The sequence below is a fragment of the Gymnogyps californianus genome, chromosome 2, assembly GCF_018139145.2.
Source record: "Gymnogyps californianus isolate 813 chromosome 2, ASM1813914v2, whole genome shotgun sequence".
Lineage (NCBI taxonomy): Eukaryota > Metazoa > Chordata > Aves > Accipitriformes > Cathartidae > Gymnogyps > Gymnogyps californianus.
In genome coordinates this window covers 167,930,342-167,945,343 of record NC_059472.1, presented here as the reverse complement: position 1 = coordinate 167,945,343, position 15,002 = coordinate 167,930,342, and the positions used below count along the sequence as shown (strand labels likewise).

Sequence of the window (15,002 nt, the reverse complement as noted above, 5' to 3'; positions counted from 1 at the left end):
CGCTAACAGCAGCTCCCGCAGGCAGCAGCAAAGCGTCTTTTGGCCCATCCAGCTCCACTCGCTGCTGTCGCCCGGTCCCGGCGGGTCTGCAGGTCTTCCCATCCCATGAGGGTCGTCCGCCTGGCATCCCCGAGCATGGAAAGTGCCTAGACAGCATCCAGCAGGCCCAGAAATGTCCCAGCTTAAAGTGCAGGCGCAGGCCGTCTCAGCGCTTCCTAGACTTTACATTGGGGGATTTAAAAGGCTCCTGCGTGTCTCCGAGGGGGGGACCCATGCTGGCTGGAGGGCGGGCGAGCCTCTAATCTTAGATCAATCCCAGTGCCCATCCCTTATCCGGCCCTGGAGAGGCAATGAAAAGTGAGAGAATTTGTACAGAGGTGCCGTGTGTAACCACCTGGATCTTCTAATTTGGAAGGAGTTGGAAAGGCCTTTTTGTTGATGAAAAGTTGGAAACAGTGGCACATATCTGCAAATATCGAAAGAATAAAGAGTTTGGCAAGTTATACTCAGAACACGGACACGAGCCTGTCAGCGATGGGCGCCAGCGGACAGGCAGACAGACAGGCCACGGAGCGAGGCGCCGGCGGCAGCAGCAGTTGGGGTTTGGGCTCCAGCTAGCGGGGACGGGGCGGGCGCCTGGCGGGCAGAGTCTGTCTCCACCTGGTGGTCTCCGGCACGGAGACCCCCGCCTCTGCGGGGTGCGATCCGGCGTGGGGAGCAGGAGGGGAGCAGGAGGGGAGCGAGAGCAGGAGAGGAGGAGGAGGAGGAGAGGAGGAGGAGGAGAAGGAGAAGGAGGAGGAGGAGGACTGGACGCGAAGGAGCCAGGCACAGGTTGGGACTGGGGCTGCAGCTGCTCCCGGAGCTGAGCGGAGCACGGCCCTGCCCAGCGCCGGACCTCGGAGAGGCCCGTGCCCACCTGGGGGACCCCGTGAGGACAGGGGCTGCTGGCTACACCTGCGCTGCCTGCCTGGGAAAAGCTAGCGGCAGAAAAACAGCCTTCCCTTCCTTCCCTTCCCTACTCTTCCTGGCCCTGTCCCACTGCGGGAGGAGGTGTCGGGAGCTGCTGCTGCTGCCACGACCAAATGGGGTGAAGACTTCAATGTGAGCCATGTATGTGCACCAGCACAAGAGCAAGCAAGTGAGCGTGAGCCCCAGCACCACGGCAAGTGAGCGCGAGCCCGGATGAGCACAGGTGAGCCCCACAGCGAGAGTGAGCAAGCTTGAGCCCAGAATGAGCGAGCAAGTGAGAGCCCTAGACGGATGATGACGTCCACAGCAAATAAGCGTAAGCCCCACAGCAAGCTGCCCTCCTCCTCCCCCCATGAGCGTGTGCCCACACCAAGTGAGCGGAGCACGGGGCTCCAGGAGGAGTGAGAGAGCGTGAACATGAGCTGACGGCGAGTCCAGAACCCGTCGGCGCGCAGGCGAGCAGAAGGATGGGTGGCAGTGCATGAGCGCCCGCGTGCACTGGTGCACAGCAGCAAGCATGAGCAAGAGAAACGGCGGGGAGGGAGGAGAAGCATCCATCAGCACTGAAGTGCAACAGTAAGCATGACCATCGACAACAGGAGACCTACAGGGCATCTTCAGGGAGGCGTGAGCACACAGAGGAGGGGAGGGCTAGCAAGGAAACAACCATGCGTCAGGAGCAGTGGATCTGCTGCAAAGGGCGGTGTGTGCTGGGAGGAGGAGGTTGGCGGGGGACAGCCTACCTGCCAGGCAGCACAGGGAGCGGGGGCAAGCACGTGTGCTGGGGAGGGGCTGGGAACACGTGCGTACAGAGAACTGGGAGGTGTATGAGATGCAGACGGTGGGGAGCGCACGGAGCATTCAGGACATCAGAGCAGATGCTTCCAGGATGTCAGAAGCTGGGGGAGATGGGTACACTCCCAGCACGAGGAGTCGGGGGAATCTGGGATGCCAATAGTGCAGTGAGAGGGATGGGGCATGGGACATTGTGAATTTATGTGGTCTGGGTCCAGAGCAATAGCGGCTGTTCACACAGGGCAACATGGTGCAACAGGTACAAGGACTTTGTGGTGGCGAGTTCCACAGACAGCAGACACGGGTGTACTGAGCAATGGTGGCTGGAAAGCACATTTAGATGGGGAGGAGGAGAGAGGCCTGAGCCCAGCACATTTACAGGGGCATCAGAGGGAGAGGAGCACATTTACATGGGGAACAGAGGCTATCTACGCTAGACATGGGGACTAGGAGGATGTGTGCACTAACAGCAAGGGGAAACTCATGGGCTGCGCTGACAGCGAGGGTAAGTGTGTGGGCAGGACTGTGTGCACGCTGCGTGGACGGGTGTGTGCATGGTGTGAGAGCGTGCTGAAAGGCAGGCTGCAATTCAACCAGCAGAGATAACAGCTGCAAACGTACCCTGTACCACCTGGGGCCCATGGCTTTGCTGGCTCCCTAACGCCTCCCCTCCCTCCGCGCCCCACGGCAGTTCCCAGGCGCACTGCTCAAGTCACGCGGACGTGGGGTTTGGGTACTGGAGCGAGTGGGGCCCAGTGCCACGTGCTGGGCTCTGCACAGCACCACCTGGCACAGCACAACTGGCACCAAACAGGAGGCCCAGTCGCCAGGGACTTCGTGCCACGCTCAGGGGACATGGCCCCAAGGAGAGGAACAGCAGAGGTCACTGGTGCTGTGCACGCACAAAGTGCAACCCTCCCCAGTAAAGATCAGGGAGCTCTGCTCCCGCACACGCACTATACACACACACACGAGCGTACCCCATGCACACTCCTATGTGTGCAAGGAACGGCTTGCTCGCAGGCACTCCCCCATGCACACACACGCCCACCAGCAGCAGCTCTCAGCACCACGGTCCCTATACACGCAGAAGGCTCCCTCCCTCTCTCCCTGCTGCACACGTACACTCCTGCGGGGAGACCCCCCACGCACCCGCTCTGTGTCCCCTGCCACCCATCCCTCCCTGGCCAGCACAGCAAGGTTCACCTAGAGACTAGTGCACGAAAGCCTGTGGGGCAAGACTGCTGCGGACCCACTCCCTTCCCCTCTCCTTGCCTGACCCTCAGAAAACTCATCCCAAAGCTCCTCCGACCCCAGTGCCACTTACCGTGAATATGTTGGAGCGCCGCTTCGACTGCTTGCGGATGGGGGTGGGTGTGTTGGAGGCAGCAATGGTCTCAATCCGCAGCTCCCGCTGGCTGATGCTAGGTGTGGAGGGCACAGAGGAGGAGTAGTCACTGAAGGCTCCTCCACCATTGGTGGCCTAGGGCAGAACAAGACGGGACAGTCAGACAGAGACAGAGAGCTGCCCGAGGGCACGACTGCGGAAACACCTTCTGCTTACGCAGCCTCAGGCACTGGGGGGAAGGAAGTGCAGCACGGGACTGGGACAGGGGAGACATCCTACGCCATGCACTGCTCCTGCCCAACGCGGGATCCTGGGAAAGCTGTTTCCCTTCTTTCTACTCTAGTTTTTCCACTGGTAAAATGTTGAAATTCTGAAATCAACAGCGAAGAGCAGCGAATGGACAGAGAGACCTGATTGCTGGCTGTCGGCTGGCAGCCAGGGAAGCCCTTCCAGACAAAGGTCTGGAGCAGAGGCACGCAGGCAGCAATGAACCACGCAACCCTGAATAGCAGCGGCTGGCTCTCTTCTCAGAGGGGCATGGCTGGGGATACTTCAGCATGCTCCCTCTCCAAAACACAGGACTGGTGTAGCTATCCCTCAGACAGTCTCCTGGTGAGAACGCTCCTCTCCGCAGAGGCCATCGGACATGAAGCTGCGAGGCAGCCCAGAGCCTGCCTGGCTCCAAGTCCCACTCGGTCCCTTCCCTGTCTCACAATAACAGCTACAATACCAACGGGGATGCGTGTCCCTATGACTCAAGCCTTCGCCGTTCCAGTGTCCAGTGTCCTGAAGCACGGGGTGCCACAAGCCAAGCTCACCCTCTATGTAAAACGCATCTCTGCTGCTGGTTTTGAGGTTTATCCAAGCAGACCCCAAGGGTGGCACACATCTCTTGTGCCTGTGGCCCACCCTAGCCTTCACTGCAGTGGCCCATGTCTGGGAACATGTGGGACAACACGTTGTGTCTTCACTAACAACTCGCTTGACTTCAGGGAGAGGGAAAGATCTAACCGTGCAGTTTGTGCAACCACCTCAGCAACGCATTTCTTTCAGACAAGTAGCTGCTCACTCCTATTCTGCTCACGCAAGCTCTGCGGGCAACGACCTGGAAATGAGCTTACAAGAGGTCCCAAGGAGCAACACCTGCACAACAGCATTTCAGATCTGCAGCCCAGGACGTCTTACTACAACAAGGCACGTGGCAGCCTGAGCGCTCCTTGGCAGTTCTGCTGATCTTTGAACAGTATTTCAAAAACACATTGAAGAAGCTGCCCCTAGAAGGCTAGGAGAGCTCCGGCACCCCTTGCAGGGAGCAGCCCGCCTCCTCCCAGTTCACACGCTCACAGAGCAGCAGCATCCAACGCTTCCTCCACTCCCACCTACTGCTTAGAGCAGAAAGTGCAAGCACACGCGGGATGAGGATCTGCCAGAGGTGCTCAGTGAGAAAACACCCGTGCGCACACGCCGTGCCTGGCAGGATCCGAGCCTTATTCTGAGACAAGCAGTTAAGAAATGTTAGAAGCGTGAAAAAGGCTGTGCAGGCAGAGCAGCGACTGTGACCCACAGCCCAGTCTCCTAGAAAGGGTGCAACTTTCACTCAAGCTACGGATCGTCTCATCTTTGATGAGAGAAATGGAAGAAGACACACAAAAGAGAACTTCTCTTAAGAGAGGAAAGAGCCATCCAAGAATCAGCCCAACTTCTTCCTCTCTGAGGCAGACCAAGGGACTTCTGACTGAGGGCAGCTAGGTGTGCCTCACGGAAATCCTGCCCCAGAAGGACTCTGAGGTTGACCTCCTTCACAGCCGCATTCGGGGAGCTGACAGCTGCTTCTGGGAAGGCACAGTGCCCCTTACTTGCCAGGGCTACCCCAGGCTCTGGAGCAGCTCCACAACAGCCTGCCTGCAGCACGGTGCTGCCTGAAGCCAGAGCAAAACACCCTTCCGCAGCAGGGAGGTGAAGCCCATGGGGAAGCACGCTGCCCTGACAAAACGTCCTTGAAGGCTGCCGTCTCCAGGTGGGTCTGGAAGACCCTAACACCATGCTGGAGACAGGGCAGCACCAAGCCACAGATCCTCTGCCGCCTGCCCAGCTCTGCTGACCGCTCAGCGGGGAAAGGGAGCCTCGTACCGAAAGGGACTCATCGGGTTGAGCTCCTACCTGCCGCCAGCCTGGCAGCACGCGTGGCTCAAACCGAGGAGCTGGAGGCCACGCGGCTGCTCTGTGGCTTTCGGGAAAGCCTTGCTGTGAGCAGGCGGCCTCCCTGCCAGTACGGGACTCGGACTGTCCCCAGCCTGTCCAGAGACAGGAAAGCTTCTGGTGCCCTGAAACACAGAGTGAGTGGGAACCTGGTCCGCTTGTACTTCTCTGCCTGTAATAGAGGCCAGGCACTCCATCCGGAGAAGTGAACGTCACCGGGGAGCTTCTCTGCAGGCTGTCCAGCTGACAAACCCTGTGCTGAGCAAGGGAGTTCTGCCATGATCCAGGGAAGGGGAGACCACCAGGGATATGGAGAAGCAAAGCAACGTGCCACCCTGCCAGTGACTTCTGAACCTTTAACAGAGAGAGCTCCTGCAAACCACGGATCCAACGTTGCCTGAAGAAGGGTTCTGCAAATGCTGTGATGAAGGAACAGATGCAGAAAGCTAGGGCTACCAAGTCAAAGAGAATTTGCTGAGACAGCCCAAGTTTAGGATTAGGCATAACAATGAGTGTACAATCAGTATTTAACTGAAGCATAATGTGTGAACCATGTCAAAAAAAGAAAAAGATTCAAAGTGTGAGGGAATAGATGGCTGATGCTGCAACACAGAGAACCTGCTACCCAGGAAGGTGAGCCAGGCAAGGCTGCCAGGAGTCCAGAAACCACTCTGAGGTAGTCTCCTGGCTAAGCTCTGCATATTTCAGTAACCTTGTCAGCACATTTATGAAGCTGTGACTGTGGGAAGGATTCAGTTCAGAAGAGGCTGCAGAGTTTGAGCTCCTGACATAGCAGCTGGGACAAACCCTATGGATGTTAGGTGATGGATGCGAAAGCTCCTAGGAAGAAATCTTGCTAAACTGTGGTTTATATTTTACATACTCCCTGTAACCTTGTTCGTAATTTTTGCCTGGCTAGAATAAATTTCCTTAGCCCATAAGTTTGCCAGTGTTGGAAACAAGTCAAGGTTACTGTCTTTCTTGAGCAACAAAGGACACAAGCATTTGAGCCTGCTGGTGTCCCACAGACACCCAAACCTCAGGAAAGGTACTGGGGCTGAAGGATGTCTCGCACCAAGCTACAAAGGCAAGTGTGAGGGCTGGTACCATCCCGTGAGTTTGGAGGCAGAGGAGAAACTCCCCCAGAGGCAGACAGCAGTGCAGCCTCCGGCTACACAGGCAATCCTGAGCCACTGCACCGTTTAACCGAAGCAGACTGCTCCAAGACTTCAGTAGGGATCCAGGGACCCAGAACAAATCACAGGGATGTGGGAGAACCCTGACAAGGTGACAGGTCTGGGCAAATACCTTATTTTTGCTCCTGGCAGCTACTTTGCTGATCCACCTGAAGAACCACCTGTGGTGGCTATCGAAATCTAAGAACACAATGGAAGCTGAAAAATTAGTAAAACACATGCGGGACAAATCCTTCTTGTTAGCGTGTAATGGGTGAATATCGTGAACTTCAAAGAATATCAACAGTGCCATAGGGTTAAGATGTAGTTAAGATGTAGTGACTCTTGGCATAAAAACACGTGAGGCGGAACAAAGAGTGAAATTTGGGAAGGGCTCTGAACAGAAGAGAGCGAACGAACAGCAGCCACCGACTCAGCGTCTGCACAGGAACAGGGAAGAAGCCAGAGGAGTGCACAGACCATGAAATGGAGGGCATCGCGAGCTGAGCAGGCTATGGGACAGGGGCTTCCACGAGGAAATGCAAACGCCCGTTGCTTCAGCTGCCGAGACACACGTGCTGACTGAACTCTGCTGAAACGTGCTGCGACAGGCAGGGAAGTGCTCGCTACCAAGCATAGGTGAGCTGCAGTTCGTGTTTCATTTCACTTGCAAACTTTAATTTTCCACCTCTTTCATCTGCTCTCTTACTAAAGTCTCAGTAAATGCACTTCCCGGTGTCACCGAAGAGTCCGAGCAGGACCGCAGAACAAGGCCACCAGAGTGAAGCCCTGACACTGGGCCGCCCCGTGCCAGGAGGGCAGCTGAGCAGGGCCGGGCACACCCGGGCACCCAGGCAGCGTGGCAGGGCCCGGCAGCGGCTCCCAAGGCCTGGGGGACTACGCAGTTCACTCCACCAGCCTGCAAGGCTCGGCGTGGGGTGCCTGTGTTACCTCCTGCCAGCTGCTGGGAACGAGTTCCCTGGCAGAAAGACAAACTTCCATCCCACAGCAAACAGGCAACGGTGACTCATCCCACAGCCTGGGGTACTCCTAAAGGCATCTCAGAGTCCCTGAAGAAAGATGGAGAAAGGGGTAGCAACAGTAAGAAAATCAGGTGGAATAACTCTGCAAGTACTGCAAGCATCCACTGGCCTGAGAAACTCCCACCCACACCCTGCAGGCAAGGGACAGGCAGCTGCCAGAAGGGAGCAGGGTGGAAGTCAAGGCCAAGCCGAGGAACGGGGCTCCCAAACCCATCTAACCTGCTCGCCCAGTGATGGGTGTGGGCAGGACACAGGAGAGGAGAGCCCAAACCAGCAGGCAAGCAAGAGCTTTCCTTGGGGATGCAGGGTCCTGGGGGATCCGAGGCATCTGTTCAAACGGGTGCAGATTCACATCCCACGAGCCACTGGGAAGACCCCAGGGGCAGACCTCGCATCCCCAAGGAAGTGTGCAGGACTCCCGAGGCTGGCCCTGGCTCCTGCGACGCCAGAGGACCAGGGAGATGCTGAACACAGTACTCAGGGTCACAGACCTGACGAGCATGCCTAGCGCACTCATGAATGCTGGTGGAAAACCCTGATCACAGCTGAGCTGCTACTACAGCTCCCCTCCTCCCCACCTTGATGGAAGCAGTGTCCTCTGAGGCACCAGGCACTGCTGCGGAATAAAAGCAAAAAAACCCAAACCTCCCAAAGACAGAAATGAAACCAGGACCTTTGCCTGGTTCAAGAACTGTTTCGTAAAGAGGATCATCCGCTGTGCAAGGACACCAAAACATCTCACACAGCACCGCTGTCCCAGAGCCTTGCCAATTTGGGAACCTGGCACAATCATGAAGGTTTCGAAACCGGCCACCACCTCACACCAGGAGAAGAAAATCCTCCGGACAGACGGGTGACAAAATCACCAGGGTCCTCTGGGGTCTCTCCTCTCCCAGTAATTGCAATGGACTGGCCAGATTGTCAGGAGACCAGACAAGCAGTGGCCATTTCCAAAAAAGTTGCTTTGGCTCAACTAGTAGCATCAAACTACTTCCAGAAAAGATGTGCCCAGGACTAGGACGAGAGGCAGGGCTGGCTCCCAGCTCCTGCCTGCTGTAAGCAACCCTTTGTGGGGACCACTTGTTCCCATTTCCAGAAGACAAGTGCCTTCTTCACTGACAGCTCCAGAAGACAGAGCTGTCCCTGCCCGCACAGGCCAGGAGACCAGGCACCAAGCAGAACATCCTTCTCGTCTCAGATGGCACCACCATCTCTCCGGGCACAAAGCTATGAAGGGAAGCAGACCTCAACCGTAGCTACTGGCAGAAGGGAAGAAGGACAATCCAGGGGTAAAGGGAATGCTGTTGCTAACAGCCCTCAGAAAGCCAGCCTGCTAAGGGGAACGAAACACTGCCTGAGATGCCATAACTGCCTGGAAGGGACAGAGCAACGCTGCCACCACAGGTGGCCAGCAGCTGCAGGCAGCACCTCTCGACACCCACAACCAGTCCCTGCGAGGACAGAGCAGTGTACAGGCTCCCAGGGGCTCCTCCTGGGCAAGCACTCAAGATGCAAATGCCAGTCCCGCTGTTCCCACAAGCAGTACTCAGAAGAAAAAGATCCTTCTGTCCCAGTGTGTGTGTCTTGCCTGCGTACACCAATACCTAGCTGCGGTACAAGGCAAACAAAAGCTCCTAATTGTATTCTTTATCTGGCTTCCTTCCATCTCATCTCCATGTTAAATCCTGTGTTCCCAAACCCTTCCTTGAGATCCTTTTCCCTGTGCCAGTTCCTGCTCTCCTACTTGCGAAGGCAAGTAAGAAACCTTGGCGAGAGCCCCATATCCTCAGGTAGAAAAAGACAGAACACAGCACTACTCTGCAAAGACCTTGTCACTCTCTCGTTCGTCCTTCCTGAAAGTGTACAGTCTCTCCATCTCCTCCCAGAGCTGCCCCACTGGGTATCTCAGTGCCAGGAGCAGAGGACACCTCCCACGAGCGAGGCCACCATCACCCGGCCCCACGAGAGGCTCCGGCACTTCTGCAGCCCAGACCTGGAGAGCAGTGCCCAGCAGGACTCCGGAGCTGTCTGCACCCAGGTCTCTCCTGTGTTAGGGACAGCTGCTCCAGCTCGTGCTGGAGACCGCACTCTTTGGTGTGTCACCACCATCACAGTGCACTCCTGAGCAGCGATTCTGGGACCTCTTGCATCCCTGCTGCAATAACTGCCTGGTCACCGTGCTCACTATTGGGTATGTCCTCCCATATGGGCGGCAAGCCCATATGCACCAGAGTGCGTGGGCTGCTCTGCCCAGGTCCATGTTAGAAACATCAGCAGTCAGTGAACGTGTGTTTCTCAAAGCCAGCTGGATTTTCTCTGAGGACAGTGGGAAGCAGTTCCAGAACCTCATTCCTGAGCCCAAGCAAGAAGGGGGAAATACTTCACAGCATTTTACAATCACTCACCAGTTCCATTACTTCATACTCCATTTTTAGGAGAAGTGCTTTTTGTAATGGAAGAGAGATGTGTAAACACCACAGCAAAGATTACTGCAGCAAGTCACTGGGAACCGAGAGGCTTTGTGGTTGAGCCACAGAAGACCCAGGGAACAGAAATTTACTTTGATCCTCACTGTGGCGTCCAGGTTTGCTGAGCGCAGGAGGGACACAGTGTTAGACGGGCACAGAGCATGTATGGGGGTGGGAGGACAGAGGGAGGAAGCTCCAGAAGGACATGGCCTATCACTACTGCTGACACTGCTACAACCCAGGCAATCAATAAGTATTTCTTGCTTAGAAAGGCCTCACAGTTAGCTGCAGTTTCCTGTTAGCTGCATGTTGCGTTACTTCCCTTTAACAGCTCTGGTTTCCCACCAGAACTACCTAGGTCCCTCCGGCAAAGCCCCAGGAGCACAGCAAGGTACTGAGAGTAAAGGTCCTGCCTCAGAGCCAAGGAGCCAGCATTCACCTCTACACAGACATCGCCTGCAAACTGGGCTGAAAGGTGCTCTGCAGGAAGGAAAGGGAAGTAGGGAGCTTTCTGAGCAAAAACCTCTAACAAAGCTCATGACACACAGTGAGAAACCTCTTCTGATGCTCAAACTTTGCTTCCCCATGGCCAGTCTTAAATCCACCCCTTTTGTTCTAGCACCGTCTTTTCTTAAAAAGTTCTTTCCTTTCACAGCTGTGTATTTTAGAGGTCAGGTTTGGTCCATTTCAGCCTTCTCTTTCCTCAGCTAAACAAGCCAAGTGCTTACCTTCCTCTTGCGTTAGGGTCTCTTTTCCCTCCCACTTGCTTTTTGCTGTTCCTACGCCAGTTTCAATGCATACTTACATGAGCGACTGGAATCAGACTGAGGAGTCTGGTATCCCCCCCTCACACAGGGAACACATTTTTAGCTTCACTACAAACACGTTGCCTGGCACAGCAAGTGCCATTAGTACATATTTGTTAGGACCCTTTTCTCATACTTTGGACATTGAAGACAATATTAAGCAAGTGTTCAGCTCCTCCCTGAGGAATGCTGCCCTTGGCCATCTTCCACCCTGCTCCCCCTTTCAGTACAGACTGCCTCTCCTTCCCAACCAGTCTCTGACTGTTTACAATTTGTCTGCTAATAAAATCCTCAAATTACCAGATACACTCAAATCTGCATTTTCCCTGAACTTTGCTCTCCACTTTGGACCCCTCCTATTAAATCTCCCAAAAAGCACCCATATCCAGACATACTGCGGGGCATGGTATGGCTGTGTATGTTTTGCAAGCAGCTATGCTCACTCTGCTTATATCCCAAGCTCACTGGACACAAGCAAGCTCTGATCAGAAAGCTATGCAGCTTCATCAGGCAGCTCTGGCTGTCAGCAGGGCTTAACCTATCTGCTTGCACACAGAGACTTCATCTGAACTTGCTGGTGTCCAGGTGACCTGGAGCACCAGGAAGCTGGCACAGGTCTCTGCAAAAATCTGTACAACACCTACTCGCACTCCAGCTTTAGAAGCCTACACAGTCAGGTATAAACTTCACATGGGTATTTAAAAATTCTTCATGTAAGGGTCCAACCAGTGGCTGCAGACACTACTCAGGTTTGTACAGGAACAGTCTCCCCTGTGGTGGTGCACCAGAAGTCCTCTCGGGGCTTGAGAGGCTCAGATATACCCTAAGGTTCAAAGCCAATCCCCTTACCAAAAAAGTGTCAGTCTGCTAGAATTTGTTTTGCTAAACTTGCTTTGCATTTTCTTCAGTTTTACATGCTCCTCTGAGTCCTTAGCTACGCTTTTCCTCAAAAAGCTCACTGCTCAGGCAGCCGAGGGGCTCACAGCTGCTCCGGCTATGCTGTATCCCATCTTCCATAAACCCAGCTGCTACGCTTGCTGTTTCTCAGTCTGACAGCACCATGCCAGCCAGCCAGATTTCCTGAAGTCCTTGCTACGAGATCCTGTGATTTCATATGCCACTTGCCTCAGAGCTGGAATCTGTTGCCTTGACTGCCCCTGAGGAGCAGCAGAGCCCAGTATCTCATCTTCCTCACCAGAGAGCCAGCTCAGCATTTATGTGGGTGCTGGAAACTGCAGCAAAGCCCTAATGTAATTAGGCGGCTGCCCAAAGGATCTCCTTCACCAGCCACTCACCGTGGCAGCTGCTTTGGTTTCTGACCTGCCCCTCCTGCGTCAGTTCTGCTCCTCCAGAGTGACAGAACAAACACCTCCGGCTTCACCATCCTCCCGGCATGGAGACCTTGGCAGTCCCTGCCAAGCTAATGCTGCGCCAGAAGAACAGCACAGAGCCCTTCCTCTGGCAGGGGGGAGGAGAACCTCCTCCTCCTCTGTGCTACTCCTTCAATTCATCACTGAATTCGCCCCTCCACACATACATCCCCTAAGAAGCCCACCTGCATATGCATGGAAGACCATCAGCTTCCCGCTTCCAGGGGGAGCAGGACCATGGGCAGCTGCGTCCACCCAGGCTTGCCTGCCCGGCCAGGGCAGCCAGACCGAGGCCCCTTTCACAGACCTCCTTCTGCCCTGCCCAGGAGCTTCCCTGCCGACTGCTCACAGCTCTGCCACCAGTGTCTGCAGAAGTATGCCACAATCTTTGGAGACCATGAGCCAGACCCAACGGTTTAGACACGAAGCTTGACCTCAGGGCAAGCATCAAGCTGTTCTGGGCTACGGACAGAAGCGCCAGGGTGACAACCACTCTGCTCTTTCCAAAAGCTACTCCAGGGCTGTGGCGCAAGTCTAAGGCTAGGCTAAACATGCTGTGTGTTGAGTGAACTGAGGGGGTATGGAGAAGCGTGTGGGGTCCCTGGCTTTCCCCGTTCCCGTTTCCCACCTGGTTGATGTGAACAGAAGGAATGGAGGCCGCAGAGACAGACGAATGGCTGGGTGAATTGGGCAGGGACTTGCAGGGGCCGATGGAAAGCTGCTGTTTCTTCCGTAGAGCCACCACCTTCTGAGCCACTGGAAGAAGGGAGAAAGGGACAGGGTCAGAGTCCAGAAAGCAACTTTCTCTACCCACGGATTTCTGGAGGGCTTCAGTGAGACCCAAACCCTTCCTCTGACTGATGCCAACATCTGGGGCTCAAACTGTGCCACCCTGTATTAACAGGGAGGATTTCTGCAGAACACCCAACCTCGCAATCCCCATTGCCTGCCGCTGCCATGCAACCCAGCTGCCAGGGACAGCGTTTGCCCATGGCTGTTCCAGCAGGCAGCAGGGCAGGCTTCCCACGCCGGTCGTGCTGAGTCCCCAAAGGCCACCTGCTCTCTTGGGTCTCACACAGAGTAGTGACTCCATGTCGACACCAAGGAGCCACCCAGAGCCCTGGGCTGCTGCAGAAGAATCCCTGGGCAGCCAGCGTCACTTCTCGGTCACCCCCTCACAGCACGTACAGGAGCCAGTTACCGAACTGAGTAGCCTGGGCAATGCCACCTCCACCAGTCTGGGCCCTTGTGACCCTCACGGTCTCCAGATGTTCGAAAAACTAACGTGAGGAACAACTCTCCCAGTTCCTGTCACCTCAGTGCCTGATGCCGACAGCCCAAAATTGCATTTCAACCTTCCCAATCTCCTACCTTTTCTGGAAATAAACACCTTGACCAAAGAGCATGACAGCAAACAGGCTGGGCTGTTGGGGAATTCAAGAGAACACATTGCCATTCCTCGTTTTCGCTTGCACACTGGCCGGGTACCCCCACCATCACAGAAGTAGGAACCTTTCAGACGAACACAACTGAAGGCATTGGGAACGTCACACATCCAACCCAGCATGCCTCATATCGTGCACCCTTGCAATAAAGGAGCTGCCACGTTCCCGTTCCACAAAGACAGAAGATGTTGCACCACACATGTGGTGTGACTGAACCCATTTGGAAAAGTCAGATGCCGACAGCAACTGCAAAATCCTGCCACCTCACAGCTGCAGTGCTACGTCCCGTACAGAGACAGACGAAGGCCTATTGGGCCACCGCTGCTACCTGCTCGTCTGATAAAGCTGGGAGCTTGTCCAGACTCCCAAGCTAAATATTAGTCCCATAAATAGCAGGAACCCCTCCGACACCCACCAAACAGACCATATTAACCTGCTGGTTTTTCCTGCTCTCCTGCCCTCCATCCTCTCCTCTGGCCAGCTTCATCCACTGTTCGCTGTGTGAACCATCCCTCCTTCAAACACTGGCCAGGCACATTGCGAGCTCAGGCGCCCCAGGGGCCAGAAGAGATTCAGAAAATCTCCTCATCAACTGCTGTCCTGGGCAAAGAGCCTGGCAGAGGCTCTGCCTTGTCACTCACCCTGTACCATTAGTGGTAACAATGGAATTAATCATGAGGCCAGCAAGACCACACTGGTGGTGATAAAATCTCACCAACCCATAACTGAGGCATCTTGAGGCGGCCTTTGTGTTTCTGCTTGCCAGGCGGAGGTTCTTCCACTTCCTGAACATCAGCCAGACTTTTTCAAGGATATTTCTGTCATCCCTTAAGCCAGTCTCTGGGATCGTTTGCTTACCACGACTTCTTTGGTTGCTACACGCAGCTCTGTGATGTACAACCAACGAGCCCTGCCCTGTCCGCAGAACCTCTGTCCAGATACATTGCTTGGCATTTGTTTGCCAAATGTCACACACGGTGTGCTGTGAGTATTAGCACTTGAGCATCACAGAGCACTTTAAAGCATACCACAGCACCGTGTCCTAGGTGTTCCGGAGAAATCCCTCTACAGACACCGCCAGGAATGGTCAGCTCTGGGAGAAGTACCTGGACAGAGGGGAGGTGCACGTGAAGCTCCCCCATGATGCACCAAGGACCCTACAGAAAACACCTCGGGGTGGGGTGGCATCTTATGGAGTCGCAGGGCCTTGCACAGCCCCCCGTGCACAAACTCTTGGCCTCTCCATTGAAATTGCCCTACCAAACCCTTCCTCAGAAGCATCACTCACTGTCCTGGAAGACATGGCAATGCTGTCGATCACCCTGACAGCCAGGAACAAACAAACTCAGACTCGAGCAGAAGGAGGGACACCCTGTCCCACTCA

At 55.1% G+C, this 15,002-nt stretch overlaps 1 protein-coding gene across 7 annotated transcripts in view; it reads right to left on the bottom strand.

The window, feature by feature from the left end:
• AGAP3 (ArfGAP with GTPase domain, ankyrin repeat and PH domain 3) overlaps positions 1-15,002 on the bottom strand; it is a 154,858-nt gene that overhangs the window by 65,193 nt on the left and 74,663 nt on the right. For 4 of the 7 annotated variants that reach the window (XM_050890676.1, XM_050890678.1, XM_050890677.1 and 1 more), the window contains 2 exons: positions 12,802-12,929; positions 3,092-3,247 (listed from right to left, as the gene is read on the bottom strand). In XM_050890676.1, the coding sequence (XP_050746633.1) occupies positions 3,092-3,247; positions 12,802-12,929 (284 nt within the window). Of the gene's footprint in view, positions 1-403; positions 467-2,001; positions 2,014-3,091; positions 3,248-12,801; positions 12,930-15,002 lie in introns of those variants that run through there. The other 3 variants (XM_050890680.1, XM_050890681.1, XM_050890679.1) reach the window with 3 other exon arrangements.